Here is a 27,805-nt window from a genome sequence, read left to right on the forward strand (position 1 = left end):
GTGTGACTGCGCGCCGGGGTGTGTGGACGCCGCTTTGTTGCCTGAGGGGGGTAGCAGTGGAAGTTAAGGGAGTCGGGGACCAGCGCTTCTCCGGACCCGCAGTCGCGGCCGTTGCAGTCACTTCGCCGGGTGGCCTTTAGCGTAGGAGTCGCGTCGATAGCAGCCATGAGCGGCGGGGTGTACGGGGGAGGTGAGTGAGTGCGGCCGATGGAGAGAGCGCGCCTTTTTAGCGCGTGGGGTTTGTAACCGCCGCCCCCAGCCCTCCCCTCTCCTCCCCGGCGGCCCTTCCGGTCTCCCCATCTCGGGACCCCGGCCTCCCCGCCCCATCCCCGCCCCGCGCTCTGCCCGCCCCTGGAGCCCACCCGGCTCAGCGAGCGCCTCAGGCGCCCGGAGTCGCCGCCCCCTGTGGCCCCTGCCAGCTTCGGCCCGCGGAGGAGCCGGCTTTCGAGGGTGCGCGCCGCCCCGGGGTTGGGCGGGCAGCTCCTCTCGGGGGCCCGGCCCGGCGAGCCGCGGCTGGGGTGACCGGCCCCGGGGTCCCCTCTCTTACAGCCGGCTCTGTCGGCGTGTGTGCGCTCGCATGTTCTTAAACTTGGGAGGTCCTGGCAGTTCGCTGGCGTGGACGGAAGGTTTCCGCGGCGTCCCGGAGATGGCAGAGCGAGCACCGAGGAGTGGAACTGATTGAAGGAGTGGCGGTCACTCAGGACGCAGCCTCCTCTGCATCCGCGCCCCGCGCTCACTCTGCCTCACACCTTTCAGTGACTCTTGCCTATTTGTTGACTGTGGATGCTCCGGAGTTACCTGTGGGCGGGTCTGCTCCGGCTTAATTTAGGAACACATGGAATTGAAGGATGGTTACGGTTGTGTGGGCTGCGGTGTAGTGAACGATTACCACGGGCCTGGGGACTACACAGGCCGGGGTTAGAATATCAGGCTCACCATTTAGTAAGCTCATTGGCCTTGGGCAAGTTACTTAACTTTTCCCAACTTCAGGCTCCTCTTTTGTGGAATGATGGTTCCTACCCATTGGGGTGGTTGTGAAGGTAAGTGGGATAATGCTACACTTGCTGCTCAAAGTATGGTCCAAGGATGGGCAGCATCAGCATCACCTGCAAGCTCGTTAGAAATGCAGACTCTTAAGCCCCGCTCTAAATCTACTAAGTCAGAGCCTCCGTTTTTGCAAGATACCTAGATGAAGCACTGATGTGTATGATTCATGCTTTGTGTTGTGTTGGATGAGTTAGAGAAGAAAGAGGCAAACCCAAAGTGTTGCTTTCGTTATTGTTGCTTTCTGAAGCGGATGACATTTTATAGGTGGGAGAAGAAAATAAGGTTTTCAAAGTTTTTAGTAGTTTTGGAGTGAAGTTTGAGTCTCCACTCAGGTGACACGCTCGCTGACCCTCACCCTCTCCTTCTCCATATATGCTTTTGGTTTTGACTTCTCAAATGTGAGAGTCAGTAGTTTTCCAGTTTTACTTTGGAGAAAGCCTAGTGGATCTTCACGATTTACTTCTTCCCCATCAGAAGATGTAATCCTGACAGAAAGACTTGATCTATGTGCCTTTGCCTCATGGAGGCTGCTGACTCTTGCCTTTCAGGTTCACTGATCCAAGAACCTAAAGGCTGTCCACTGAGTATTTCCTTACAAGGCATTGTTTAATGTGACTAACGTAGAAATGGATACTAATAATGCCAACAGTAAACATTTATTGAGTGCATACTTTGTACCAAGAACTGTTCCAGAGGCTTTTCATGCATTGCGTTTAATACATGCATTAGGTCAGTTAATCCACAACAACCACTGGAGGTGGTACTACTTATCCCCATATTATTAAAGAAGAAAATGAGGTGTAGAAGAGGTTAACCAGCCCAGAGTTACATAACTTTCTATTAAGTGGGGAGCAGGAAAAGAAAAGGCATTTCAGTAAAACCCTTCCCCATAAAAAAAATTCAAAATAAAAAGATTTTGGTTGTTTCTCCATAAGCCATTTTTCAAGTGTGGAACCACAACATATTCATATATGGTTTAGGTATTCAGAATAAACATCCTGTTTCTCATTTGCTTATGTAGAGGAATATATCTTAAAGCCTATTTCACATATAAAGTATATAAAACTCATGAAAATAAGTGTATCATTTTGTGTTTCAGCTACTACTGTATGGCCAGTATTTATAGTGGGTCACATTTTCCAAAGGGTTTACTGTGAAAGGATTTCCAAATTCTGAGAATCAAGAGTCTTCTTCAAATTAAAATTCTACTATGTCCAGTTTACCACACTGATTAAGACAGGAAAATAACTGATTTGTTAGATTTTTCTTTTCACACAAAAAATTTTGAGTGCTTGCTGTGTGCAAAGTATAGCTTCTGCCTTCAAGAAGCTCGCAGTCTTGTAGGTGAGTCAGTCAAATAAATAGACACCATATTTAATTTATTTTTAGTTGTACATTCCACCCCAGACACACACACACACACACACACACACACACACACACACACACACACATTTAAAGAGCTGAAGTTGGAATATTATTGATGGTGTGGCAGAGCTTAATTGGCAGCATGTTTTTCTCCTAGTGGTGCGTGAACTAATGGTGCAACTAATAGTTTATAGTGTCTTATGGATGATAAATTCAGTGAAGTATGTTCAATAATGACAATATATAGAAGATACAAAGGTAGCACAGACAAAAAAGTTATTAACTCAATGTGGAAGAGTCAAGGGACTTTACAAAGGAGGTTATGAGAATGATGAAAGAAGAATAGAGAGGGACAGCATATGCAGAGTAGATGGTGTGTTTAGGAGACAACATAATCTTCAGTAATGGTAGTGTATGAGGTGGGAGGAGAGACTGCTGCCATATTATGCTAGGTCTTGAATATCACCTGGGTAGAATAATTTGAATTTTATCTTGGGATGATGGAAAACCACTGAATGATTCTCCCTTTTCTTTTCATTGAAGGATTTATGTACCAAGATGTTCAGTTACAGTTTTGAAAGATAACAGTGCAGCAGTTTGAAAGGTGGATTGAGACGGTAAAGATGGAAGCACAATACCTGTAGGGAGTTGTAATTCCTGGTTGAGATAAGAGCTTGACTCAAGGCAGTGGCAATGGTATTAAAGAAGAAGGGATTTGAGAAATATTTAGCAGAAATATTTGTCAGAACTTGATGAGGGGTATGAAATATGAAGGTGTTCAGGAAGATTTTTGCCTCTGATGACTGGAGCTACTAACTGTGATAAGCACAGCTGAGATTAAATTAGGCAGGATGGGGACAAGGAGACAGTGCTTCAGGTATGTTGAATTTGAGGTACCCATGGGACATCAGGTGGAAGCAATGTACAGTAAGAAGTTTGAGATCTGGATCTGGATGAAGGTGAGGGCTTGAGAGAGAGATTTGAGATTGGAAGTACCACTGTTTAGGTAGAAATTGAGGCTGTAAGAGTGGAGCAGTTTACCTAAGAAAGGGTAAGTTAGAGGAGGGGACTCCTGACATGGAGTCCTTGGCCTCCCTAAGGAGTCCATGGATATAACTAACTGAATTTTATTCTAATTAGTTTCTTTTATAGTCTATTTGAAAACATTCTAAGAAGACATTCATAAGTGTCCTAAGCTGTCTGTATTAGTTTGCTAGGGCTACCATAACAAAGTACCACAGACTGGGTGACTTAAACAACATAAATTAATTTTTTCACAGTTCTGGAGGCTAGAAGTCTGAGATCAGGTGTTGACAGGGTTTTCTTTGGAGGCCTTTCTGCTTGGCTTTCAATGGCTGTCTTCTCCCTGTGTCTTCACATGGTCTTCCCTCTGTACATATCTGTGTCCAAATTTCTTCTTCCTGTAAGGATATCAGTCATTGGATTAGGGCCCACCCTGATGATCTCATTTTAATTTAATCATCTCTTTAAAAACCTTATCTCCAAACACAGTCACATTCTAAGTTACTCCGGGTTAAGACTTCAACATGTGAATTTCAGCCTCGAACATTGTCAGAGGGGTCCATGGAACAGAAAAGGTTAAAAGCCCTGGTGCAAAGCAAAAGGCTGATCCTTGAGAACAGGAGTAGAAAATTTTGGTTAACCAAGCAATTAATTCATTTAGTTAGGATATTTCTTTACCCAACATTCTGGTTAATCAAAGTGTTAGAGTTTACCAATTCATGTCATTGGTATACAATACTTACTGTTTGTACCTGAGTTTACATGCTGTGGTGAAAACAAATGCAGTGTTCTGCTTTTAAGGACCTTTTCTTTCAGACAAAATAATTTGGATCAGAGATTGTATAGAGAAAAGTTGATTACTTTGGGAAATGTAACAAATACAGAAACTTCCTTTCAAACATAGGTGGCTCTTCATTTTATTTCAATAAAAATGAGATCACTATTCTGTAAGGACACCACCTCTCAACTGTGATAATTGTAGTGTAATAATTGATCTTTATTTTTTAAATTATTTTTTAAGTTTTTGAAATACTTTAAACATTAAAAAATAAAGTATATGTAAGTTTATATATGATATTTCTGTACTCATTACTGAGATTAAATAAATGTAATGTTTTGTCAAATTTGCCTCAGATATTTTACGAAATAAAATTGATATTGTTGAAATCAACAATATAGATAAAATCTATATTGTTGATATAGATTCCTCTTCTCTGCCTCCTTAGGGGTTACCAGTAACCTGAAGTTGGTGTGTAATATTCCCCAACCCTATGCATATTTTTATACTTTTATTAAGTGAGTGAATCCATAATGAATTAAGTAGTATCAAAATATCTATCAAAATATGTGCGCATAGTAACTAGCTTTTTAAACTAATTCTTTTGAGATTTATCCATGTTAATACATGTAGATGTAGGCCATTCATTTTTAACTGCTATGTAGTATTTCACTCTATGAATAAGCTGTAGTTTATTTTCCTACTGAGAGACCATTTAATCTTCCTACCTTTTCCTGTGGCACGCAGTGTGATGATAATAATAATAATGGCAGCTACCACTTATTGTGCTTATTATGTACCAGGTACTGTTCTAAGTGCTTCCATACTTCTAGCATCCTGAAAGATAGGGACTATTATGCACATTTTACATATGAGGAAAGTGAGGCAGAGAGGTTAGTAAATCACCTGAGGTCACATAGCCAGTGAACATTCTCTTACATGTCTCCTTGTGATATACGTGAGAGAGTTTCTCTAGAGAAGACATAAGTGTAATTTCTATGTATGCACATTTTCAACTTTAGTAGATATGACTAAATTGCCCATAGTGGTTGTATCAGTTTACAACTTTTTTTTTTCTGCGGCGCGTGAGCTTCTCTCTAGTTGTGGTGTGCGGCTTCCAGAGCGCGGGTTCCAGGGCTCTGTAGTTTGCGGCACGCAGGCTCTCCTCTAGTTGAAGCGCATGGGCTCAGTAGTTGTGACGCATGGGCTTAGTTGCCCCGCGGCATGTGGGGTCTTAGTTCCCTGATCAAGGGTTGAACCTGCATCCCCTGCATTGGAAGGTGGATTCTTTACCACTGGACCACCAGGGAAGTCCCAGTTTACAACTTTACTAGCAAATGTGTAAGAGCTCCTCTTTTTCTACATCTTTGACAATACTTGGTCTTATCAGCCTTACTAATTTTTGTCAATTTAATTGAGCTAAGTAGTATTTCTTTATTATTTTTAATGACTGAGTGAAAAAATCCTTCTTTGAAAAATCAGTGCCTAGAAAACCCAAGTGCTTTGTTTTAGGAGGCATGCTGTTTTGGGTGAAATATTTTTAAAGTGTAATTAGAGGCTTTTCTCTGAATTTGAATATGAAAAAAAATACTAGCTTTCTCTCTCAGTATTAAACTTTTATTATTAAACTTTATTAAACTTTTATTATTAAACTTTTATCTCCTACAAATCTGGAAATGTGCAAACTTTAATGATACCTTCATTTTAATGATTTTTACATGGCCTATATTATTATACCTTAAATTCTTATTCTTTAGGTTCCTTATTTTTCTTGGGGTTTTGCTAAGTTTCTTCCCTAATTGCATGAAATATCATGTTGATTAACATATGAAAAAAATGGTATACCTTAGTGCACTGGATAGCTTTCCTTTGCCCCTCCAGATCCACTTTCCACCCATTTCCACCCTCTCTGTGCCCTTAAAGACTGACCCTTGTAGACTGCATCAGTGGACTCTCTTGGCCTCTGGTTTGGCCAATGGTAGGGTAACTATACTTCCTGCTTTGTGCCTCTTGTCCTGGTACAATTATTAATAGGGGTTCCTATTATATTCAGTAGTGGCTCAGTTGGGTGAGAAATTATAAGATCACCCTAGCCAGTGGGGAGAGGGGTTGGCAAATGTTATTAGTCTGGTTCCTTTTCCTCAGGGTCAGCCAAGGCTGATTCCATCCCTTAACTAAAGATCACAGCTCCTGTCCGATGCCCTCCCAATACAAGTCTCTCTCTGGGTTCTGGTAACAGTTCCTTCCCTATGTTTCTTCAATTCTAAGTGTGGCAACAGATTTCTGTTATTACTAGTCCTAGGGTACCATACTGTCCTTTCTGGTTTTCCTATATTTTGCCTTTATATTTTTTGTATTTTTGTAAGTAGACCCTTTAATAGGTAAACTCTCCTTAAATTACCTAATTTTAGTGTACCACTTCTTTCCTGATTGAACCTCTACTGATATACTGTGTATGACGTTATATTTTAATTAAGTGAATCTTTAAGGTGTATTTAAAACTAGGTTCAAGCTAGTAATAATATGAATATAAGCACATTAAGTACTCTTTAATTTTCACATGATACTTGTAAGTCGTTAATGTTAATTATCTTTTCATCTTTTCAGATGAAGTTGGAGCCCTTGTTTTTGACATTGGATCCTATACTGTGAGAGCTGGGTATGCTGGTGAGGACTGTCCCAAGGTAAGTGGAATGGTAGAGCTAATTGGATACGCAAAAGCCATTCATGTAGAGTTAAATTCATGTGGAAATTCTGACTCAAATATGGTAAAAGACATTAGTTGGTGGCAATGACTTCTTGGTAAAAGCAGGTAAAATTTGTAAATAATGTTTTTGACTCTTACAGGTGGATTTCCCTACCGCTATTGGTATGGTGGTAGAAAGAGATGATGGAAGTACATTGATGGAAATAGATGGTGATAAAGGCAAACAAGGCGGTCCCACCTATTACATAGATACTAATGCCCTGCGTGTTCCGAGGGAGAATACAGAGGCCATTTCACCACTGAAAAATGGGATGGGTACGATGTTTTTTTCTGTGGATTTGATTCTAAATGTAGAGTATGCATAGTATATTTTAGATATAAACCAATGGCTTCTTAAAAGTTGAACATCAGCTATTTTTTTGTTGTTTTTATTCCATAAACTGATGTTACAGGCACTGAGAATACAAAGATGCATAAAACGTGTTTCTTTTCCTCAAGAAACTCATAGGTAGAGGAGATAGATGTGTGTATATGTGTGTGTGTGTATATATATACACACACACACATATATATAGGATAAGTGCTATAATATAACTATGTTTGATAAGCAGTGGGATTAGAGAGGGGAGGTATTTAACTCTATCATTGGGGGTCAGAGATGGTTTTCACAAAGGAGGTAACTTTTGTACTGAATCTTGACCACTGAATAAGAATTAGCCTGACTGACAAGGCTGGGTAAATTAGAGCAACCAGCATGTGTGAAGAGATGGTGTTGTGGAAGAAACTTCCATGTTTAGAAGTGTCATCAATTAAGTATGGCTGTAACAGTAGGTACATTACGGCCAATTGCAGGAAAGGTAGGCAGAGAGCAATCATAAAAGGGCTTGTAATGCCAGGAGTATATTAAGCTGGTAACTGAAAGGTAACTCCAGAGGAATTTAAACAGCATTTTATATATAAATGCTCATATATGCCAGCTGGAAAGATTAGTCTAACAGTCCTGTGTAGGCTGGATTGGAGGGAGATACTAGAGATAGGAAGATCAGTTAGGGAGGTGAGTCCAAATGAGAAATGAAGAGGGTTAAAATTTAATACTGATGGCCGAGATCCTGAGCTGGCTGTCAGAGATATCCAAGACAAATGGTACAAAGTGTTTAAAGAGTTGAGAAAGTTTCCTAGATTTTTGATTGGAGTCACTGAATGGGGGGTACCATGCATTGAGGTAGGAATAGCAGGGGAAGGAGCAAGTTTTATGGTCTTAAAAAGCAAGTGTAAGACCCAAGATCACTCTCAGGTCCAGTTATTCACTAGAAGGACTCACAGGACTCAGCATGTCAGTGTATTCACAGTTAAGTTTTATTGTGCTGAAAGAATACAAAGCAGAACTGACAGAGAAAAAAGGGGCATGTAGTGAAGTCCAGAGGAAACCAGTGCAAGCTTCCAAGAGCTTACAGTGAAGTCATAAAGGATGTGCTTAATCCCTCTAGTAACCAGGAACATGTGTGTGTGGTCTACTAGTAGAACTCATTAAAGACTCAGTACCCTACTTCACACTCACAGGATGGCTATATTATAAAGACAGACAATAGCAAGTGTGATGGGGATATAGAGAAACTGAAACCTCCATATCTATTTCTGGGAGAGAACAAAAAATGGTTCAGCAGCTTTGGAAAAGTTTGACAGTTTCTTAACAGGTTAAACATATATTCACCATATAATCCAAACAGTTCCACTTCTAGGTATCAACAAAAGAGAACTGAAAACATATGTCCACACAAATACATATATGCAAACGTTCATAGCAGCATTATCCATATTAGCTGAAAAGTGGAAATAGCCCAAGGTGCATCATTGGATGAATGGGTATACAAAATGTGGTATACCCATAAAATGAAGTACTATTTGGCAATAAAAAGAACAAAATACTGATATAAGCTAAAATATGGAAGAACCCCAAAAGCCTTATGCCAAATAGAGGAAATCAGATGCAAAACTCCACATAATGTATGGTTACTCTGATATGGAATGACCAGAGAAAGCTAATCTATACAGACAGAAAGTAAAGTAGTGGTTGCTTGGGGCTGTGGATGGAATGGGAAGTGACTGCAAAAGGGCATAAAGCTTCTTTTTGGGATGATGGAAATATTCTAAAATTAAATTGTAATAATATTCACACAACTTTGTAGATTTACAAAAGAAAATCATTTAATTGTACACTTAAAATGGATCCGTGTTATGGGAAATTATACCTCTATAGAGCTGTTAAAAAAAAAACTGGAAGAACATTTTTTGTTAGAAATATTTTATTTCTTATATTATCTTGATACTTGGAATAAATTAGTGTCTTTTGAATTCAGAAAAAAAAGAACTCGGTAACCGTGGTTTTTATTAGGGGCTGGTCATGTAGGTACTGTGTGCTTAACATGTTCCAAAACCCCAGACTCCCAGAAGGAAAGGTATTCCACATAAACCACACTGTATAAACAGTTTAGGCACAGTGAGCTATTCGTATTTGGGGAAAGTTTTTTTTTTTTGCGGTAGTGGGGCCTCTCAGTGTTGTGGCCTCTCCCGTTGCGGAGCACAGGCTCCGGACGCGCAGGCTCAGCAGCCATGGCTCACGGGCCCAGCCGCTCTGCGGCATGTGGGATCCTCCCGGACCGGGGCACGAACCTGTATCCCCTGCATCGGCAGGCGGACTCTCAACCACTGCGCCACCAGGGAAGCCCCTGGAGAAAGTTTTATATCAGTGTAGGGAACTGTTTACCAGACAAGTTCCTAGATGCCAGCCAAGGGTCAGCCTTGCAAGCAGGCCTTTCTCAGGTCTGCTAAGTTAGCTTTTTCTGCACAGCAAGTAGATGAGTTTATTAGTTCAAAGTGTTTGAATATAGGTGCTGATCTAATAAGCAGGTGAGAGAGATTTTAAGACATGGAGTTGATTTTTTTTTTTTACCAGAAAGAGTTTGGGATATGAGAAGAGGATTGAGGATAGGATTCCTTATGAAAATTTATTTCCATGTATTTAACCAATAGAGGTGCCTGTGAAGGAGAATGAGAAGGAACAGTTAGGGAAGTAGGAGAAATTCAGGAGAAGGCCAAGAGAAGAAAAAGTTCTAGAGTAAAGAAGTTGTGATTCTCATTGTTCTCAGCTGTGGCACTGAGCTTTACGCGAAGAAGGGGAAAGAGAAGTTAAAGCTACAGAGGAGGTCCATTGATCAAAAAACCCCCATCCCGAGAGGCCTATAGAAGTATGTTTACAAGGAATGACATTGATTTGTTGGACTGTGGCAGAAAAAGTTTGTAAACTGTTGAGTCAGTAGTGTTAGATAGTAATTTGGAGAGGTCAGATGAGATTACAAATGTGAAGTATCCACTGGATTTGCCTGTTAGAAGCTCATCAGCAACTTATGCGAGCAGTTTCAGTGGGATGTTTAGGTGGAAGGCAAATTGAAAACATACTATTCTCTAAATGTTTTTTAAGTCTTTACATCTTTTTTCATATAGATTGTACGCTTTTTAAATGTCAGCTGTAGATCATACAGTTCTTCTGTGTTTTCTCCTACCATTTGAATTGGGCCTCTAATAAGTACTTACTGAATAATATTTATTTGGTATTTTTCGTCTATTTGATACATTAATTACACCTGGGACAGGTCTAGGGGTTGTAACTGTTGGGGCTGGAGAAACCGTATCTAGAAGACAAAGATGATGTCTATATGAAGTGCTGTGTTACGAGGCAGAGCTGTAAAATAAGTAGGTTCTGTATATTACAGTATCAATATTAGTGCTAAACCATTAGACACAGTCTCTCAAAAGATGCTGTATTCACCTTCGATTAAGCATTATTTTCAAGGTATTAATCTTATATTTTAGTTGAAGATTGGGATAGTTTCCAGGCTATTTTGGATCATACCTACAAAATGCATGTCAAATCAGAAGCCAGCCTGCATCCTGTTCTCATGTCAGAAGCACCGGTGAGACAAACTTTTTCAAGTTTCTCTAGGTTGTTTATTTACTCATTTGAAGAGTGTTTCCTTTTTCTTTAAGAGACATAGAAATTCATATTTTGAATTTTGAAGATTAGGGAAAGTGAGATTCACTTATAAATACTCTTACAACTTTTATTTTTATTATTTCAATAATTAAAATACTCAAAGAACAATAATTAAAGCACCCTAGTGGGTTCTGGTGGTTATTTATCTGTTTTTTTCCGGGAATTTAACATTTGATTTCCTTGGGCTGCTTCCCATTTTGGTCAGTTGTCCCTTATCCCGCAAGGGCAGTGTATATCTGGTTTTATACTCAACCTTAAGAGTGACTAGATTCACTCTTTTTTTTTTTAATATAAATTTATTTATTTGGCTGCATTGGGTTTTCGTTGCTGCATGCGGGCTTTCTCTAGTTGCGGCGAGTGGGGGCTACTCTGTTGAGGTGTGCGGGCTTCTCATCGCAGTGGCTTCTCTTGTTGCGGAGCGCGGGCTCTAGGTTGCACGGGCTTCAGTAGTTGTGGCACACGGGCTCAGTAGTTGTGGCTCACGGGCTCTAGAATGCAGGCTCAGTAGTTGTGGTGCACGGGCTTAGTTGCTCTGCGGCATGTGGGATCTTCCCAGACCCAGTGTTCTAACCCGTGTTCCCTGCATTGGCAGGCGGGTTCTTAACCACTGTGCCACCAGCAAAGTTCCTAGATTCACTCTTAAGATTTAATAATACTTCATGTTTATAAGAATCCTGATATCCCTATACTTGAAAAGTCTAATTTCTAGAATTCATAGCAACAGACAATTTTACTTATTAAATAATAAGATTTATATTTAAAGTCAGTATTGAACTAGGGCTAGAAATTGCTAGACCAGAGTCTCTTGTGAAATACATTTGGTACAGAGTCAAAAGGGCCCAGAAGACTAGATAATGATTATAAATTATCAATATTTTGTTATTATTTTCTAAACTCTAGTTTCTTCTGAGTACCATCTACAAGTGGGAGAATTTGGTGGTTTAGAATGCATATTTAAGATTTTGATGACTAGATTCACTCTTCTTCTTTTTTTGACTATTACCAAAGTTTATTTAACAAAAAAGTTCAGTAAGAAAATGTACACGACCCAGTTTTCATCGTAGTAAAATGTGGAGAGGGGACATGTGGAAGCAGTTGATTTCTCTGTTGAAGACAACTGTTGTTCATAATTCGTTCCAAGGCTTCTAACATGATGGTACTATTTCCTCGTATTACCACCATTCCAGTATTGTTCTGTTGCCCACTAGTTGCTATCTCCACACATTCATCTATCACAAGATTCATAAAGAGATCAAATGCCCTTAATATTCCTTGGACAAGTCTGCCACCATTTAATTTCAATGATAACTTCTTGTCCATAAATTTCTTCAACTTGGGAGGGTGAGCTTTGCTCATGATGTCTACTCCATGAGCTCAAAGATGCCTCCAAACGTAATTCGAGTTGTCCCTCACGCTTAGATTCACTCTTAAGAGTTAAAAAAAAAGATTTAATAATACTTCGTTTATAAGAATCCAGATTTCCATATACTTTGAAATGTGTAATTTCTAGAATTCATAGCAGCAAACAATTTTACATATTAAATAATAAACTTTATATTTATTAAATTTATTACAAATACATAGAAATAAATGTTGTAAAGATATTATGAAGAAGATTTTCCATGGTATTTTACTCTATTATTAATGTTTTACATCTTTGTTAATGTAGTGCTGAAATGAATTTTGAGATAAATCAACACTTTAGTTTTTAAACAATAAATAATTTGTATCTCTTTTTCCCTCTTTTCAAGTGGAATACCAGAGCAAAGAGAGAGAAACTGACAGAGTTAATGTTTGAACACTACAACATCCCTGCATTCTTCCTTTGCAAAACTGCCGTTTTGACAGCGTATCCTTGAAAGAGTAATACCCAACTTCTCTTTAGGAGTAACTGTGGTGCTGCTAAAGGTGATGCCCTCAACAGGAAGACAGGAGCCACTTCTTGCTTGTTTGGAAGTTGAGGCATTTTTCTCCATTGCTTTTAGATATCTATCTTTTAGTATTCTTATTGGAACTGATGCATGTGAAAATGTGAGAGGGAGATAGGAAGGAAGCACTCAAATTCTTCTCATTCATTTAACAAGGTTTAACAAAAACAAAAGTTTTTGTTTTTAGCAGGGGAATGTGACGACAGGACAGTATTTAAGTCAGTTGACCTAGGTGAATTCAAAGATTGCCATTCCCTTCCTCTTCTCCAGTACCTTAGAAAAGTGGAAATTGGCTGTAAATTCATTTAAGATTTAATCACCAAATATTTTTTAAAAGCATATTAAGGGACAGACAAGGAAATATTATATCCTGATCTCAAAGAATAATATTCTTGTTGAAAACTAAATAACAGATTTAAATAGTACTTCAAAATAACATTGGCAAAAGTCATAAAGAAGTACATGATTAATTTGAATTTTTCAAATAACAATTGTAGTTCAGTCAAGTAATATTGTAGCTTGACAAGCCTTTGTAAAGAAAAGAGAATTTAGTTGCAGGATGTGGGGGAAAGAGACCTATATTTAGAGTTCAAGTTCCAGTGCTTATAAATTGATCTTGAATTAGGTACTTAAAATTTGAACTTCACTTTTTACTCATTTATCCGGTATACCTCCCTGGATTGCTGTAATATTCAAGCGAATTTTATATGTGTGAGAATCACTGTGGTGACTGTAATCTAACATTTGTCGTGGTGTGTCTTGGAGATGACTTTAGCACAAGTGTGGAAGTGGAAAGTGTAAGCGTTCTTCACAGTGACTTAGTTTAGAGTTGAAGGTTTATGTTCGGCTTCAGAACAAGTTGTAAAAATACGTTTAGATCAGACTGTAGAAGTCTTGCATGTTAGATTTTAAAAATGTGAACTTTAGACTCAAGAGAACCATTGCAGGTTTTGAGTAGAGGAAGGAGGGAGAGTATTAGCAGACCCATTGTGTGCATTATATCATTTAATTTTCATAATAATCCTGTCAGGAATCAGGGTCAAAGTAAGCAAACTGGTCCCAGTCCACAGCTTGAAAACAGCAGTTCTGAATTTGAACATAAGATCTGTTTGGCTGCTTCCTTACAAGGAGTGTGTAAACAGAATTGGTATTGTTTTAGTTTTTAACTTTTTATTATAGAAAATTTCTTACACAAAATAAGATAGAATATTATATTGAACCTCCATGTGCCCATCACCCAGGGTCAACAATTTTCAACACAGAGCTAAGTGGTATTAGCTATAACCACAGGCACTCCCCCTCCCACCATGGTTTTGAAGTAAATCCCAGACATTAAGCATGTATCTCTAAAAGATGTTACCATATGTCTCTTTTTTTAAAAAAGATATAACCACAATTTTTCTTTTTTAAAAAGCAGTTTAGGGGCCTCCCTGGTGGCGCAAGTGGTTGAGAGTCCGCCTGCCGATGCAGGGGATACGGGTTCGTGCCCCGGTCTGGGAGGATCCCATGTGCCGCGGAGCGGCTGGGCCCGTGAGCCATGGCCGCTGAGCCTGCGCGTCCGGAGCCTGCGCGTCCGGAGCCTGTGCTCCGCAACGGGGGAGGCCACAACAGTGAGAGGCCCGCATACCGCAAAAAAAAAAAAAAAAAAAAAAAAAAAAAGCAGTTTAATATATTTGAATCAGGACCCAAACAACAGGGATCATGCATTGTATTTTGTTCTATATGTCTGTTAGGTCTCTTATGGTCTGTAGATTGTACCCACCCTCCCCTTTATTTTCTCTTGTGATTTATTTGGTAAGGGAAGTAGATTGTCCTCTAGAATTCCTAACACTTCTGGCTTTTGCTGACTGCTGTTTTTTACTGTGTTCTTCTAGCCCAGAGGTTCTCGAACTTTTTATACCTAGAGCTTTTATTTATGCGGATCATATCTGGTAGTATTTGCCATATTAGAAATTAAGACAGAAACTTAAAAATTATATTTGCTTATTTTAAGTAAATTAATAAGCCCATTGTATGTTAATATAAATAAAATATTTTAATAAAAACTGTTTTCCAAAACCAAAAATATTAATGAGAAGAGAGGCTTTGTTTCACAATTTTTCAAATCTCGTTAACGTTGGACTTAATAGCAGAAGTTGGATTCTCTTATCATATTCAGTCTGTTGTGTATCACACATGACATAGCCTCTGGAAAAAAATTCTCTTGTACATTTATGAGAGAATGACAGTGAAAAGGGCAAATAACATCTGAGTATTATTCTAAAAATTGTTTTGACTTCTCAACCATGGCTTTGGGATTCCCTTACGCTTTTAAAAATTACTGAGGATGACGCAGAGCTTCTGTTTTTTGTAGGTTATAACTATCAATGTTACTGTTTGAGAATTTAAAACTAAGACTCCTTTTAACATTTTCTTATTAATTTAATTAAAAATAACAAAAATAGACATATTAACGTCAACAAAAATAACAGTTTTATGAAAAAGATAACTCTGTTTTCCAAAACAAAAATATTAGCGAGAAGAGTAGTATTGTTTTATCTGACTTAATTGATAGCTGGGCTCTCATATCTGCCAGCCTCAGGTTCTGTCCTCTTGACACCTCAATTTGCGAGGCAGGCTTCAGCCTTCTGCTGTCAGAGCTGCATACTGTTGGAGAATTCATTTATTTAAAAAGGTAGCAAAATCACAGAACTCATTGGTTCACCTCTGTTTTTCAAGAATGCATTGCCCTTCTGTTCTCTGCATTTTGTTGGTCCCCCTGCAGTCCTGCAGTTGAATAGTTCAGATGTCAACCAGAGATTTGGGTAGATTTTATACTCAGATTTTGGGTTTTATCCCTTCTGTGGTTCTCATTCTTCCAGAGTTTCTACCTTAAATGTCCAGCTTTTCTTCCAGCCCTGAACTCCTTTTTGTGTTCACTCAAGGTGGTAAAGTTGCGATTTTTCATCACTGCTTTCCTGAACCATAGCCATGGAGCTGGGAAGCACTTTTAGGCAAGGAAGCTGCAAACTTGCAGTTTTTACCCCCTCTGGGTTGCAGTTTCATGAGAATAAGTTTTGGCTGAGTTTTGACTACTTTTGAATACTTTCCAGTATCTTAAAATAATTTGTCCAGGTTTTATAATTGCCATCTTTAGGAGGGCTTACATACTTTTAGTCTGGTGTTACTGTATCACTTTGTACTAACAGAGATAAAATCAGTGTTTATGTATATAGATGACCAGAGATCAATGGAGTACCAGTAATAGCAAAGATAAATTACTAACCTATCTTTCTGGCCATTTATTCTCAGACCTCTTTCCTCTGATCGTTCCTGCCCATGCCTTAGTTCTTTGCCCTTTGCCCTTCATCTCTCTTGACATGTTCTTTCTGGTTTAACTATCTATTTCCTTGGCTTCAGGTACCAGTTATACACTGACAAATTCCACATCCATATCTGTATCCCAGATCTCTCTTGTGAGCTCCAGGCCCACGTCCAGCTGTCTACTAGAACTTTTTCTATTAGTTATCTGTTTAAGCACTTTATACTCAATATATCCAAAATTCTTCTCTCCCATCAAATTTATTCTTTCTCCTTTGTGTATTATCTTACTCGCAGTTGTTTAGACCAGAAATCTTTCTCATTAACCCTTCAAATTTTGTAGTTATCAAGACCTGTCTATTCTCCAGCCTCCCCCGGCCCCAATCCAAACCCTCAAATCCATTTATTTCTCTATCCACTGCCATTGCATTAGGTGCACCCCTTCCTCTTATCTTGCCCAGTCTTCACACTGCAGCTCTGATCATCTTTGTTAATTGCCAGTCTGCTGATTTAAGCCAGAATCATCTTCCACAGCCTTGCCTTTCTTCTCCTTTCAGGCCCCACTGAACTACGCTGCACTTCTCTGACCTCTTAACCATGCTCTCTTGCCTCCTGGCCTTCCCGCATGTTTCTCCTCTTCCCCATGTCCCCCTTCCCAGCTTACACTTGAATATCCCAGGGACCGGTTATATTCCTATATACTCTCCCATGGCATCTCAAACTGTTCTTTTTATAGCTTTATTGATCTCTGCTGCACTTATCAGGATATCCTTCAGGGCAGAGACGGTTTTGGTTCACCTCTTTGTGTCTTCTCTGTTTAAGGAGTGCTAGTGAGAGAATGACCTCCCTGCTGCCCTCCTTTATTGGGCACCAGACCTACCACTAGGCACATAATAGATGCTCAGTAAATATTTGAGGATCCAGTGAATGGCTCTACTCCTAAATGTCGGTTTATGATGTTCACGTGATGTAGGCCTTCTGCAGCACAGAGCTGTGGAAAATGGGGTAAGTGGAGTCTGCTGATATTCACTGGCTGTTGAATCTGCCTGGAATAGCTCTTCCTATTGAGTTGGGGGAGATGATGATAACCGCCACTCAGCTGCCAAACTGCTGAAATGGTTCTTCTTTAATCCTATCTGAGAATGGTTTTAGTTCTTATCTCAAATGTCACAGCCTCCCACTGTTCTTACCAAGTTTCTGTAGATTTTGTTAAATGCTTCTCAGTTTGTTGTAAGCCCTTTGATCTGTGCCAGGGACTTTGAATAATTGTGCTAATTTGGACCAGTTTAACAGATGTCTCTCTGGGATAAAGGTTTCTCTGACTTCCTCACACCACCATTCTGGAAGTCTTGCCTGTTGTCATTTGTTTTGAAACCAGAGTTATTATTTGACGCCAACTTTCATCCCTGTATTTATTTTATTTTATTTTATTTTATTTTTTTCTTTTTGCGGTATGCGGGCCTCTCACTGTTGTGGCCTCTCCCGTTGCGGAGCACAGGCTCCGGATGCGCAGGCCCAGCGGCCATGGCTCACGGGCCCAGCCACTCCGCGGCATATGGGATCCTCCCAGACCGGGGCATGAACCCGTATCCCCTGCATCGGCAGGCGGACTCTCAACCACTGCGCCACCAGGGAGGCCCCCTGTATTTATTTTAATGCATTTTAAGCCACAATGCACATGTTTTAAAAATGCCTTAATAAAACCTTCCCTTTACAATAAACATTATTTTAGGAACCTTGATACTTTCTTTTCCTTAATGCTTTAAACTAGATTTGCTAATGGTCGTTCTACTGGGCTTATCTTGGACAGTGGAGCCACTCATACCACTGCAATTCCAGTTCACGATGGCTATGTCCTTCAGCAAGGTAACTGTATTTAACCAGGGTGCACCGAGGACACAGATCATGAAATAAAGCAATGACTTGGACTATCAAAGTATATCAGTTTCCCAATCATGTCTTTAAGTGTTTTTTTTTTAAATCTTTAGTATATATTGTATATTTAAAACTGATGCATGGCTTCATTCATGCTTGGAGGGATAGTTCCGTTAATTCTGCTTGAAAACAATTAATCATGTATAAATACACAGAGGAAATTTGTCCCAGGGAGTTTGGATGGAATGCTTTCTTAGCCTTGTTTAATCTGTTTCATAGGCATTGTAAAATCCCCTCTTGCTGGAGACTTTATTACTATGCAGTGCAGAGAACTCTTCCAAGAAATGAATATAGAACTGATTCCTCCATATATGATTGCATCAAAAGTAAGTGATGAATGAATTTTATTTCTGGGATTTATCTCCACCTCCCCACCCCCATGTTGTGAACTCTGTTAACCTAGCACTTGCTCTTGGCACTCAGGAAGCTGTTCGTGAAGGATCTCCAGCAAACTGGAAAAGAAAAGAGAAGTTGCCACAGGTTACAAGGTCTTGGCACAATTACATGTGTAACGTAAGTAACCCTTATTCTCTTTACGAAAGCATTATAGGCTGTAAGTCTTTGACTAGAGTATGAGCACTTTATATTTTCAAACTTATATTTTTAATGATATTTTACAAACAAAATTAATAGCTTTTGGCGGAGTAGGGGGGTGCTTTTCATGCTTGTCAGATACCTCAACAAAATACTGTATATTCACTTGGATTACTGTGGTGAGACCTGAAAGGAGCTTTGAGATAAAAACAAGCATTATGCTATTCTGTACATTTTTTGACTAAGAAAATGGTTTTAGTGTATAGAGACCTGCTGGTGTGGCTCAGTTACGTTCTCTTTCCTCATATGAGTCAGCTATGTAAAAAAATGTGTTACTGTTCAAGCAAGGAGCCAACAAAAGGTTTTCTTTACTGAAAATCCATCTCTGAACATGACTTACTGACAGGGGAGAGGTTAGTAAAACAGCCTCTCGCACCACAATATACATTCATTTTTAACAGTAAAAGGATATGAAAGTCATCATTTACTATGGCAGGGATATGTCCTATTTGACAGTTTCTTACACCGAAGGATAAAGATTTTTTGTGGGTGTTTTGTACCAGGAAAAATTGTGAAGATGATTAATAATTGCACCTAGACCTTAAACAGGATTTTTCCTTAGCAGCTCAGAGATCCTATGTATTTCACTGCAAATTTTTTAACTGTTTTATACTATGTCAGTCATTAAAAATTCCATAAGATACAATATATATGCCTTTTATATATATTCAGCTAATGAAATCTTGCTTCTAAGCTTATTTTAAAGGGAAAAACAGTAAATCAACTATACGCCAATAAAAATTTTGAAGAAAAAAATTTTTTTAATGGGAAAACAGTGTTCTAAAACCAATTTTGTTATGCAGGACTGGGGTACAAGGGTTCCCACTTGTTTTTTATCTCATCATTTTTCCATAATGGTTGTAATTTAAATGTTATATAATTTAGCTTATGATGCGAGTATTTAGAATTGGGTTTCTTGATGCTCAGAGTCCTTACTGGGTAGATTTATACCCTTGAAATGAGTTAGCCATCCAGGAATGTGGTACAGTTTCATTAAGAAAAGTGTTTTTAAAATAATGTTACAGAAGTATAGACTGCAAAGGCAAATCTCAATAATCTTGTTTCTTATCCTTTTTTTAAAATCCATAGTGTGTTATCCAGGATTTTCAAGCCTCAGTACTTCAAGTATCAGATTCAACTTACGATGAACAGTATGTTTTCTTATTTTTTCTACAAGACTTAAAACTTAATAGCTTATTAAAACCTTCATACTAATCTTTTTAAAAAACTATATACTTAATATATAACTGAATCACTTTGCTGTACACCAGAAACTAACACAACACTGTAAATCAACTGTACTTCAATTAAAAAAAACTGTAGGGACTTCCCTGGTGGCACAGTGGTTAAGAATCCGCCTGCCAATGCAGAGGACACAGGTTTGAGCCCTGGTCCGGAAAGATCCCACATGCCGCGGAGCAACTAAGCCTGTGCGCCCTAGAGGCCGTGTTTTCCAACAAGAGAAGCCACTGCAATGAGAAGCCCGCGCACCGCAACGAAGACCCAATGCAGCCAAAAATTTAAAAAAAAAAAAAAAAAAATTTTTTTTTAACTGTGTACTTCATAAATGAGGAAAGAAATTGATTTGTTTAGTTTAAAAAATTGTAGAATATGCTTAACTGGTCTAAAGGTAAAAAGTTAAGAAATACTGAATAACATTTTAAAAGAAATAAGATATTATCACTCTGCTTTCTTATAAGTTGATGATTCCTTAGTAGTTTATAATTCTGAAAAGGATTGTTTTTGTCTTTTGTTTAATATTGTTTGATATGTTTTCAGAGTAGCCGCACAGATGCCAACTGTTCATTATGAATTCCCCAATGGCTACAATTGTGATTTTGGAGCAGAACGGTTAAAGATTCCTGAAGGATTATTTGACCCTTCCAATGTAAAGGTATAAAAGCTTATTTTTATAATTAGCCTGGTTTTTCCTTTAAAGATCTCTTGTAATTACAAAACCTAAATAAGACTGACTAAACTTTTTTGGATGTGCTTTATTGTTTGAAGGTCTTCTGTGTGACGACTCATTTCTATTTTGTTATAGGGGTTATCAGGAAATACAATGCTGGGCGTCAGTCATGTTGTCACTACAAGTGTTGGAATGTGCGATATTGATATCAGACCAGTAAGTGCCAGTCTCGTTTATGGCATAAAGGTATCTTTTAGGGCAATCTAGTGCTCCATTATTTATAATGGCCATCATTATTTAAGTTGGCAACTTTGGCCATTGACTTTGAAGTCCATTTTATAAAAATATGTTAAAAAAGTGAAGTTCTACTAGAAAAGGAAAAATGCAAAACTCTAGAGCTGTGTCCAGTGTGGTAGCTTTTGGCCACATGTGGCAGTTAAGTTAAAATAAACAAATTTAAATTTCAATTCTTCGGTTGCACTAGCCACATTGTAAATGTAGCTAGTCGCTGCTTTATGACAGTGCAGATAGATGTAGAACACTTCCATCATCACAGAAAGTTCTTTTGGACACTGCTGTTCCAGAGATTTCCTAAAACGTGACATACCAAGATATAGATTATTGGTGATTTTTAATGTACCTAGTACAGTTCTACTTTTTATTTTTCAGGAAGGTGTGGTTTAAGGTTTAAATTATGTAACTTTTACATGGAGTTTAGATATAAACTTCATATTTTTTTGTGCTTTGCCAAGCTGTTTGTTTCGTCAGTTTATTTCTTGCCAAGTTTTAAGGACTAACTCCATATTCCATACCATACTAATTATTAGATAGACTATATCTTATTTAAACATTAGATTTAATTTGTAGCCAACGTATTGCCTTGATTTTCTTTGAGTTAACTCATTTGCTTGGAGCATAGTGCTAATAGCTAAGGGTCTATAAAAAATCATGTTGTTCAAAAAAGACTTCCGGGTAGTTATGAAAAATGTTCTTTATTTCAACTAATTACCTGCCAGGGATGTGCTGCTTCTAGGATAATGGGGTTGTAAGTATGCAATTTTTTAGTATAAACTCAAGGGGAAGGCAGTTGATTTGAAGTACATTTACTGTAAGACATTGCTAACTTTGTTTTGTATTGAGTTTTCTCCTTTAAACTATTGTTGACTGCAGAGGAGATGCTTCTATATTCCATTTTCTCTTTCAAAAGTTAGATGATTTAGACATTTGGAATAAATTTTTAAAATATGAATTTATCGGGCCTCCCTGGTGGCGCAAGTGGTTGAGAGTCCGCCTGCCGATGCAGGGGATACGGGTTCGTGCCCCGGTCTGGGAGGATCCCATATGCCGCGGAGCGGCTGGGCCCGTGAGCCATGGCTGCTGAGCCTGCGCGTCCGGAGCCTGTGCTCCGCAACGGGGGAGGCCACAACAGTGAGAGGCCCGCATACCGCAAAAAAAAAAAAAAAAAAAAAAAAAAAAAAAAATATGAATTTATCCACTAAAAAAGCAGGCTGACATTTAACTTTCTGATGCATACATGCAGATTAGAGGTAAATATACTCCTTATTACTGTGAATTTATTTTTGGCGGGGGAGGCCTCAGCACGTGGATTTTGAAAAAGTTCATCTCTGCAAAAGAGAAAGGTAGCAGTCATTTTGGCCAGGACCACTGTCAGAGTATGCATTATCCACCATAATCATTAAACCTTGTCTAATTTTAAACATTGTAACTTCTAGATGTGCATTCTGAGATGATGTAATTATGAAATATACCTCTAATGAAATACTGGCAGCTGCCAGAAAATTATGATTGGATTGTAGAATAATTGCTTTAAGATAGTGATTCTTAAATTTTAATGCACAGTAGAATCATCTGGAGAGTTTTCTTTTTCTATAAATTTATTTATTTATTTATTTTTGGCCGTGTTGGGTCTTTGCTGCTGCGCGTGGGCTTTCTCTAGGTGCAGAGAGCAGGGGGTTACTCTTTGTTGCGGTGTGCAGGCTTCTCGTTGTGGAGCACAGGCTCTAGGCGTACGGGCTGCAGTAGTTGTGGCACACGGGTTTAGTTGCTCCGCAGCATGTGAAATCTTCCCAGACCAGGGCTCGAACCCGTGTCCCCTGCATTGGCAGGCGGATTCTTAACCCTGCATCACCAAGGAAGCCCTCATCTGGAGAGTTTTAAATAAACCAACAAAAACTTTTCCTGGACCCCATCCCCAGAGATTTTAATTGCCCCCAGGCATTGGTGTTTTAAAAGCTCCCTAATGAGTTGAATGTGCAGCCAGGATTGAGAACCACTAGATTAAACTACTAGGTCTATGTAGAAGTAAAAAATTCAAAAAGGGAAAATTGTACTGGAAGACATGGTTTTATTTGTAGTTGTGTTTAAAACTGTTGGAAACATTTGGAACTAATTTATTTTTGTTTTCATCCCAGGGTCTCTATGGCAGCGTTATAGTGGCAGGAGGAAACACGCTAATTCAGAGCTTTACTGACAGGTTGAATAGAGAACTCTCTCAAAAAACACCCCCGGTAAGTTTTGTGTGTTCTTTAGTGGTATTTTTCAGTCATATGTATCCTCACTGCTGGTGGAACTTTATATAGTTTGTTTTTCAGTAGGTTGATGGTATTTTGTGTCTGCCTGGTATGGTGTTAATACCCCTTATTAATCAAATTTTTCTAGATGACATCTATTAGTTACTCTTGTACTGTTTGAATCTCACTTTATTCATTGATTCCATACTTAAGTACCTATAGTCTGTTAGGCACTAAGGATAGAAAATATAGTCCCTTCCCACCAAGGGCTTAGTCAGTTAGGAGGAGTAGACATGCAGAAAATAAAAACTGTAATGTGCTAAGTGGTTCAGCATGTCATCAACCAGGCACTCTTAAGAACACTGAGGGGAAAGCACTTAATTCCCTAGGAGTGTCAAAGGAAAGCCTCATTAAGAAGCTGTTTGAATGAATAGGAGTTCAGCTGGTTGGCAGTTTATGAAAGGACATCTAGGTAGAGGGAATATCATGTGCAGAATATGAAGGGAAGATGGCATATTCCAATATTTTGAAGTAGTTGGCTTATAGTCTGTGTAGAAGTGGGGAGAGCTATATGGCTGGAAAGATGAGCACGATGGTATATTATGTCCTAGGGCTGCCGTAACAAAGTACCACAAACTGGATGGCTTAAAACAACAGAAATTTATTACCTCTCAGTTCTGGAAGCTAGAAGTCTGAAATCAACACGTCATTAGGGCCATGCTCTGAAACATACAGAAGAGAATTTTTCCTTCCCTCTTTCTAGCATCTCATGATTTGCCAGCAATCCTTGGCATTTCTTGGGTTGCAGTTATAGCACTTCAGTGTCTATCTCCATCGTCACGTGCCATTCTCCCCTTGTGGGTATGTCCTCTTAAATGAACTCTAGTTGTAATGGATTAAGGGTCCACCCTATATCTGCAGAGACTCTATTTCTGTATTAGGTCACATTCACAGGGACCAGGGATTATCAACATACCTCTTTGGAGGATACAGTTCAACCCACAGAGATAGGTGGTACCAGGTCATGTCACTTATTAATAGCAAACTTACAAGATAAAATTTGGCAGAGGACTGAAGAGCTTTTATGTTTTAAAAACATCCCTTGGTGCACTGTGGTAACTTTTAAAAGTATAGAAGAACCTGGTTTAGGGAGAAGGTAGTTTACGTGGTACATTAATAACAGAGTAGTAGTCATAGTCTTTAGATTTTTAAACTTCCATCAAGTAGTTTTTTGTAAGGTATTCTGCAATAAATATTACATTTTAAAAAACTTTATTAGAGATTACATAGGCCCTAACAGAATCTATAGAATCTATAGAATTTGTGTACTTGATAGCCTTTGGTTTCTCATATAAAGGACTGTTTTACATATGCCACATTTTTATATTTGTTATGTAAGTATTGATATAGGCACAAGATTGATACCTCCTTACATTCTTGGAGATATAGACTCATCTGGCATTTACCTTAATTATAGTACTAATCATTAGATTTCATAAAAGTCCCAGAATAATGAATATAGACTTGGGCTGTCCAAGGTCTGGTCAAGACCAGTTAGATACTATCCTTGTCTTTTAGGAGGCAATTAAAATTTAATGAAATCCATTGTAATAGGTATCAACCAGTTCCTCACCTACAAAACCCTGTATTCATCCCTCCTGCTCTCAGCACCCCTCCCTCCCATTCCACATACTCCACTCCTGCTACATACACAGTTATTTCACTGTGAAAAAGACACAAACTGTATGTTCATATATAGAATAATTGGTAAGTATCAACAATTTGAGAACTATCCCCAGAAGCAAATTCCTAGGTAGGGGGAAAATCTCTCCATACAGGAAGTGAGATAGGGATAGTGCTGAGCCATAAAACCATGTTTATTGAGAGAGTGTTCCAGCAGAACAGAAACACTAACTTGAAAGAAAGCAGTGTGAATAAACTTTCCTGAGATCTTATGTCTGTGTTTTGATTTGGATGGGGGCAGGGAGGAATAGGGGAGGGGTGAACTAAGACATGAGGGATGAACTAAGGAGGGATTTTGAAGGCCTAAAAAAGTAAGTTAGAAAGTTGAGGAGCACTACAGAAAGGGCAGCAGGTTGGGATAATAATTATACTTGGTGTTGGACAAAATGAAATAATATATGAAGCACTTAGCACAGTACCTGATTTATAGTGTTAAGTACTTATTTTGCTGTTTTAGGATTAAATTCTGAACGCCATGCTCTCTAGTATGCAGTTTTGTAAGGTTTATATAATTTATTTTCTTATTCAACTACACATTACAAGACATAATCAAAGTACTTTAAAATCCTATACAGTAGTCCAACCTATGCCTACTATTAATCTGGCTACTACAAAATAATCATGTGTAATTAGTGCTTGAACCAGAGCCACTAAAAAGTCATAACTTGAATTTCCTAAGTTGAGTCACTTGTTCTATTTGATCCTACTAATACTTATTCTTCCCTTTCTATTTTAGAGTATGCGGTTGAAACTGATTGCAAATAATACAACAGTGGAACGGAGGTTTAGTTCATGGATCGGTGGCTCCATTCTAGCTTCTTTGGTTAGTAGATAAACTACTTTGCAAAATAGTTGAAAATTCTTATTTAACTTAAATGTATCACTGAAAATACTAAATTTAGTAGAAAGACAAAATCCCCATGGATCACTTATCTTTGCATTTTTTAGCTATCAAATTAGTAGAGGACCTGATACCAGTTTTACATGTTCCAAAATGACAAAATGCCTCAATGCCTTATTAGTGGGTATTGTCAGCCTAATTACAGTTTCCCCTCTCACACAGAGACGGGCATCTGTTAATGTATCCTCGCCTCTTTTAACAATACTCCCATTGGCACTGGTCAGGACTTATCTGCAGCACATTTAAAATTAAATCATTCCGGGCTTCCCTGGTGGCACAGTGGTTGAGAGTCCACCTGCCGATGCAGGGGACACAGGTTCGTGCCCCAGTCTGGGAAGATCCCACATGCCGCAGAGCGGCTGGGCCCATGAGCCATGGCCGCTGAGCCTGCGCGTCCGGAGCCTGTGCTCCGCAACGGGAGAGGCCACAACAGTGAGAGGCCCGCGTACCACACAAAAAAAAAAAAAAAAAAAAAAATCATTCCTTCTTGGGTTCTGGTTGCTCCCTGGCCTGTTGGTGAGGTAGAGGAAGTCAGGAATTGGTTCTTGGGGCAAATGGTGAAGTCAATGGTGTTGGGGTTTGCATGCTGCTTGGACTGGTGTCTACTGTGGATCAGGAGGAAGTCGTTGTACTTACCTGCACCCTAAATTGGGAAGATTTCCCCTTCACCTCAGAGCAGCCAAATGTCACTAAGTACTTATGCTAAACATTTTAAAAAGCTATTAACTATTAAATTTTTGTAACTGTCCATTTATGTATTTCTGGTCTATGTTCTGTTTCTAGTCTTTCAATAGATCTTAGTTCAAAACTGGATACAATATATGAATCCACTTGAATAATCATAGGGAACGGATTTCTCCTGCTTACATGTCTTAGTAATGTAGTCCACGTTCCTTCCTCCTTTAGTCATTTTCCTCCTTTGACCTTCTGTTTATTTTGCATAGTGCGTGTGTACTGTCGTTTGTGTACTTGTAAAACTTTATCCTAGTTTGAGTTCTAAACGTTACCATTAATCAAATGCTAGAACATTTCATCACTGCTGTACTAGGATCAAGCCTTCCAACAATTTGTTGTTACCTTAATCAGTCCATCATAGCTAAACTCTTCATCTTCCTTTCCCAGCATTTTCTAAATCCTCATGACAGTATAGAAAGATTTAATATTCTATATAAACTTGGGCAAGACTAAGTAGCGTCTTTGCGTGTTCTGGAGGAGGGCAGAAAAAAGAAGGGTGTAATTTGAGTACTATTTGGGGAGGGGTTTAAGAGTTCTTCAAAAATTAGGAGTTGTGATAATGAAGATATTAAAAGAAAAAATTTTCTAATAGAAAGGTACATACGTAATTTTTTCTTTCCATTTCACAGGGCACCTTTCAGCAGATGTGGATTTCCAAACAAGAATATGAAGAAGGAGGGAAGCAGTGTGTAGAAAGGAAATGCCCTTGAGAAGAGTTCCCAAACGTCTACCTTCTTTGTCATCTTACGTTTCATAGCTTTAGTATACTCAGGAAAAGAACAACCATCTTTTGTAGAATGTTTATACATTTTTGCATATTTCAATTTCCACTTAAATTTTTTAAGGCTTTAACTGGCTCTGTAAATTAAAATAAGTTGGTGCTTTCCTTAAAATGCACTTATTCTTATTACAAGCATTTTATAATTTTGTATAAATGTCTATTTTCTCTAAATATTTTGCTTTCAGTAAAATGCTTTCCAACTCTGTTTATGGTAGAATTGCTTTTTATTGACTAGTAAAACTTACTGCCTATGTTTTTTACCTTAGGCTTTTAAAATTAAATAAAAACTACTAGCCACTCCAGAAATACTTTTTTTTTGGACTGCTGTGTTGTAACTTGCCACTTTAAGTACTAAATGTATTTATCATTATTTTGAATGGAAGTACTCACTGTTTATTAACAGTAGATTCCACAGCCCCTTTACATCTAGTAACAATCGTAGTAAAAAGGTTACCTGAATTCCAAACTTACCTT

General features: G+C 38.6%; 2 protein-coding genes across 2 annotated transcripts; one reads left to right on the forward strand and one right to left on the reverse strand.

The window, feature by feature from the left end:
* Positions 1-27,482, forward strand: ACTL6A (actin like 6A). Its single transcript, XM_060099174.1, has 14 exons — positions 1-190; positions 6,824-6,900; positions 7,064-7,238; positions 10,794-10,894; positions 12,726-12,823; positions 17,974-18,068; positions 18,357-18,463; positions 18,561-18,650; positions 19,821-19,882; positions 20,511-20,625; positions 20,776-20,856; positions 23,073-23,168; positions 25,651-25,737; positions 27,180-27,482. Exons 1-14 carry the CDS (start codon positions 166-168, stop codon positions 27,258-27,260), a joined length of 1,290 nt encoding a protein of 429 aa, XP_059955157.1. The 5' UTR covers positions 1-165; the 3' UTR covers positions 27,261-27,482.
* Positions 12,001-12,335, reverse strand: LOC132491034 (small nuclear ribonucleoprotein G-like). Its single transcript, XM_060099844.1, has one exon. The coding sequence runs from the start codon at positions 12,328-12,330 to the stop codon at positions 12,001-12,003; it is 330 nt and encodes a 109-aa protein (XP_059955827.1). The 5' UTR covers positions 12,331-12,335.
* Positions 27,483-27,805: the final 323 nt, after the last annotated feature.

The sequence above is a fragment of the Mesoplodon densirostris genome, chromosome 5 (genome assembly GCF_025265405.1).
Source record: "Mesoplodon densirostris isolate mMesDen1 chromosome 5, mMesDen1 primary haplotype, whole genome shotgun sequence".
Taxonomy (NCBI): Eukaryota; Metazoa; Chordata; class Mammalia; order Artiodactyla; family Ziphiidae; genus Mesoplodon; species Mesoplodon densirostris.

Excerpts from the sequence above, each read along its gene's own strand:
- LOC132491034 (XM_060099844.1), bottom strand. The coding sequence starts at position 12,330 with ATGAGCAAAGCTCACCCTCCCAAGTTGAAGAAATTTATGGACAAGAAG.
- ACTL6A (XM_060099174.1), top strand. The coding sequence starts at position 166 with ATGAGCGGCGGGGTGTACGGGGGAG. Across the intron at positions 18,651-19,820 it reads GGCACAATTACATGTGTAAC|TGTGTTATCCAGGATTTTCA; the intron begins GTAAGTAACCCT and ends TAAAATCCATAG. Across the intron at positions 20,626-20,775 it reads TTGACCCTTCCAATGTAAAG|GGGTTATCAGGAAATACAAT; the intron begins GTATAAAAGCTT and ends ATTTTGTTATAG.